Here is a 4,037-nt window from a genome sequence, read left to right as displayed (position 1 = left end):
TCTCCGATCGGCCGCCGCCGCCGACGCCTGGCATGTTAGCTCCTGTCTCGCCGCCAATCGATCCGTCATTTCTGCTTCTTCGTCTCTTTTCCCTCGCCGCTTCAGCTCCGAATCAGGTGATACGCCCTAGCTGTAGCTTATGTTCTCCAGATCTCGCTTTGGGAGCCATTTCTGTTGTATACCTGGATGTGATTCTCGCCGTGTCATCTCTACTGCCATATCATTATGGATATTAATCTGTAGAGGGTCTCAGTGATTCGTAATGGGTTGTTGGAAAGGGGAAAAGAGATTGGTTTGATGCTACTGTTGTCGTTAATCTAGAGCTTTGTATAGTAAATTCACTTTGTTTTGCTTAGCAGTGGATGAAGATTTCATGCTTAAGCTGTGATCGTGTATTTGAAGTTTCCATTCTCTTCTGTTTTGGGCCATGGAAGATGATGAATAATGGTCATTTTGTTTGTACTGTGCAGCGGAGACCTCTGTTAAGAAAAAGGTGGAGGATGTCATGCCTATCGCTACCGGACATGAGAGAGAAGAACTTGAAGCTGAGTTGAAGGTGATTGCTTATGTTTCTTTTAGTCGTTTATATCTCGATGATGACAAGAATGCATCTAACTGCTGTCAGAAGCATCTGGTTTTACTTCACTTGTGTTCTCGATTGTCTCTTCTGGATTTGATTCTGGAAAAACGGTGAAACATATATTAGTGAGATATCTAAAGCTGGTTAATTTTAACCCAAAGTAGAGCTCTTGTGATAATTACTCTCCTGGAAGAAAATTAGTTGTGACTTTTCTTTTGTGTTGGTGTTGGACAGGGAAGGAAGCTGCTTGACATAGACTACCCTGAAGGTCCTTTCGGAACAAAGGTTAGTCTAGTTTGCAGTATAAGATTAAAATCTCGGTTTCATCTTTGTTTATTGCAACTGAATATATGGTCATCAATGTTGACTGAAAGGTGTTTTCTATATGTATAATTTGAGCGATTTGTGGTACTAATCGTCCTTCTGTTTCCACGACTGACTGCTGCTCTGGCTACTTATGTCTGTTTTGTTGATTTGATGATGATGAAAATCTGAACGATGTTGCCCACAATGTCTAAATGCAAGAATATTAGATTTTGACCCATCAGTTGTGGAGTATAAAGGCTTTCTTTCACCTGAATTTTTGAAATCATATACGATTGGTTCTTTCATGTTCTTGTATTATGTTGTACTTTTGTGGACATCAGTCAATCTCTTTTGGCTATGAGTGCCACTTTACTACTTTAGTATATCCTTATAATCCTTATCGGTTTTTGTATTCTATTACTTATAGGAAGCTCCTGCTGTCATTAAGTCCTATTACGACAAGAGAATTGTTGGATGCCCTGGTGGAGAAGGCGGTCAGTCACTTCTCTTTACCCTTTCATGGCATATTTGTTGGGTTTTCTGGGACTAATAATGCCAAAGTTCATAACCTGGCACTATGCCGTTAACCATCTCTGCACGATGCTTACATTCATTTTGTATTGAAAAGTGCAGAGGATGAGCACGACGTTGTGTGGTTCTGGCTGGAGAAGGGAAAGCCTTACGAATGCCCGGTCTGCTCTCAGTACTTTGCGGTAAGCGTTTGTTTAAACTCTTTTTACATGGCTAATAGTAATCCCCGGCGATATGGACCCGTAATTTCGACCTTTTTTTAAGCTTTGTCTGATTAACCAGAGAATGCCTGCCTACTCGAGCATTCAATTACTGAATTCCATCAATTTCCAATGTGGCAGCTTGAAGTGGTCGGCCCCGGTGGTCCGCCAGACGGGCATGGCGATGAGGATGACCACGACCACCACTGATTCCATGGTCCTTATAATTTTGTTCAGATTTTAAAATAAGGAAATTTGTCCCTCAGGTGAGACACTTTGAATGCTTTGCTCCTCTTAGAACACACAATGAAGCATCAAAGCCCATATGCTTATGCCCTTTTTTTTTTTGGATTAGTACTACTCTCTCTGTTGTTGACCATTTCACAACTTAAATGGGTCAGTATCATTCTGTGTAACTTGGGAGAAATCTGTGCTTTAGCTTTCAAATTTTGGGTGTGTAGTCAGATTTTTTTTTACTTAAAAAAAATTCAGATACCCTCTTGGATTACTGCTCATGAATAACGAGTTCTATGTTATGCAATCCTTTTTTTATTCTTTTTGCAAGTCATTTCTTCACAAGAAATACGAGAGTTTGAAACATTATTGCAATGAACGAATCACATACACGGGGGGACAAGAAACATAACTTGCATCAAAAGCAACTTCAGCCTCTTCTGAACAACAGCGAGACGACAAGGAAGTGAACTGAACTCCATGGATCTTCAACTTACCGAGATTTCTGGTTCCCAGAGATTTCCTTAAGCTTCTCCTCCAGTTCACCGTTCTAGATTTCCAAAAAGAGAATAACAGAAAGAGTTTGCAATAAGACCGGGAATTCGAAGCCATAAGCATTGAAAAAAATGGAAGGCAATAACTCTTTCGCGAGAAAGTAGAGTGATCTGAACCTTGTGCATGTTCAGAATGATGTCCGAGCCACCGAGGAACTCGCCCTTGATGAAGATCTGCGGAAACGTTGGCCAATGGCTTCACAGAGGAGAGACAGTTCATCCGTCAATCAATCGAATATATTGCAGGAAAGAAACAAGGTTCGGGAGGAGCTACAGGATCATACAAACGCTCATCTTGCCGTGTACTAATCAAGAATCAAGATTCTCGTACGCTTTTCAAGAATAGCTTCCTTACTGTAACGACTAGACAGACAGACCAAGAACACAAACTTCCAAATTCTCGAACCATATCTATCCTACTGCCCGAATGGATCAGAGGGGCAGAAAGTATCTGACAAAGGACTCTGATGAGCCAAGACAGTGCACATCACGGGTCAAGAGTGATATCACAAAGCTGTCTACCTGAAGATAATAGATCAAACAACCATTTTTCCATGTACTCACCTGAAGGCTTTCACAGCATTTTTCAGTTCTGGATCTTCTAGTATGTTCCTAGCACTGATGGGAACATCTGCAGGAGAAACCACAGTATAGTATTAATCAGAAGCCGTGTTAGATTTCGAGACTAAATCATGTAAGGTTCTTGTTCAAACACACAGCCGCAGAAAAAAAATAGCAAACATATTCGAGAAAAAGGATCAACATGAAGACATCCCGGGTATGTTACTAGTCAATGAGATTTTTTTTGGTTAAAAGACAAAGCCATTGTGTCTTTCAGACAAAGCAAGGCTTAAGGTAGTTGAACAACGCACCATATTGTTGCAGAACTCTCACGGCTAGCGAGCTGAACCCGCATTGAGGAAATTCGGGGACTCCTTTCATGTAGATCATCACTGGATTTTCCTTCACATCCTGCAAGCCCCAGCTTATAAAGTATCGGCAAACATCGACCAGATACAGAATTCAGTTAAATAGGATCCACAAGTTGGGACTGTACCTGCTCAACTATGTCCTTTAATGACTGGGCGGAACCTGTGACTTTGTTCGTAGGCTTAAAATCATCATGTGTGTCGGGATCATTGGGCACGGTGGAGAAGCATCTCATGCCATTTTCATAGAACAGTGCAGATGCCTGCCAATAGAATTTGAAAAGGGTAACATACAAACCATGAATTTCCCAGACTAAACAAGCTCACGAATCCTTAAAGCATCCAACCTCGAATCAAAATGTCTACACCAACTGGGATGAAACAGGGGAAACCCCCAGGAAAATGATAAACTTTGTTTTTCCTTTAAATGATGTGCACAAAAAATGGAAAAGGGTAGCAAGATAGTTTCATGAAGTGATGTATATACGAATTTCGAAATTCAATTTCTAGAAGGGTGAGAAACCCAAATCGTCAAACACCATTCAATAGAGAGGCATGAAGCTCATTGAACACCCAGAAAAACCAGACAGAGAAGCACGAAGATGTTACAGAAAATCATACAAATCCGCCAGAACGAGCAGCTTGGATACCACCGAGTCGCCTGAGAAGTCTGCTCGACAGAGAAGCTGCCATCGCTGAACCG

At 41.3% G+C, this 4,037-nt stretch overlaps 2 protein-coding genes across 2 annotated transcripts in view; one reads left to right on the top strand and one right to left on the bottom strand.

Annotated features, from left to right (window-relative positions):
- The first annotated feature begins 6 nt into the window (after window positions 1-6).
- Window positions 7-2,077, top strand: LOC104816054 (cytochrome c oxidase subunit 5b-1, mitochondrial). Its single transcript, XM_010544724.2, has 6 exons — window positions 7-116; window positions 471-556; window positions 815-865; window positions 1,314-1,380; window positions 1,520-1,599; window positions 1,759-2,077. Exons 2-6 carry the CDS (start codon window positions 506-508, stop codon window positions 1,825-1,827), a joined length of 318 nt encoding a protein of 105 aa, XP_010543026.2. The 5' UTR covers window positions 7-116; window positions 471-505; the 3' UTR covers window positions 1,828-2,077.
- A 55-nt stretch (window positions 2,078-2,132) lies between these two features.
- The window catches only part of LOC104815538 (monothiol glutaredoxin-S15, mitochondrial-like), a 2,140-nt gene continuing 235 nt past the window's right edge, over window positions 2,133-4,037 (bottom strand). Inside the window, exons 2-7 of the mRNA XM_010543961.2 lie at window positions 3,956-4,037; window positions 3,463-3,597; window positions 3,278-3,377; window positions 2,970-3,036; window positions 2,523-2,601; window positions 2,133-2,401 (exon numbers count right to left, since the gene is read on the bottom strand). Of these exons, the coding sequence (XP_010542263.1) occupies window positions 2,345-2,401; window positions 2,523-2,601; window positions 2,970-3,036; window positions 3,278-3,377; window positions 3,463-3,597; window positions 3,956-4,027 (510 nt within the window). The 5' untranslated portion in view covers window positions 4,028-4,037 and the 3' untranslated portion in view covers window positions 2,133-2,344. The remainder of the gene's footprint in view (window positions 2,402-2,522; window positions 2,602-2,969; window positions 3,037-3,277; window positions 3,378-3,462; window positions 3,598-3,955) is intronic.

Source organism: Tarenaya hassleriana, unplaced genomic scaffold (assembly GCF_000463585.1).
Source record: "Tarenaya hassleriana unplaced genomic scaffold, ASM46358v1 Cleome24, whole genome shotgun sequence".
NCBI lineage: Eukaryota > Viridiplantae > Streptophyta > Magnoliopsida > Brassicales > Cleomaceae > Tarenaya > Tarenaya hassleriana.
The sequence above is the reverse complement of the archived record's forward strand: the minus strand, read 5'-3'. Positions and strand labels throughout refer to the sequence as shown.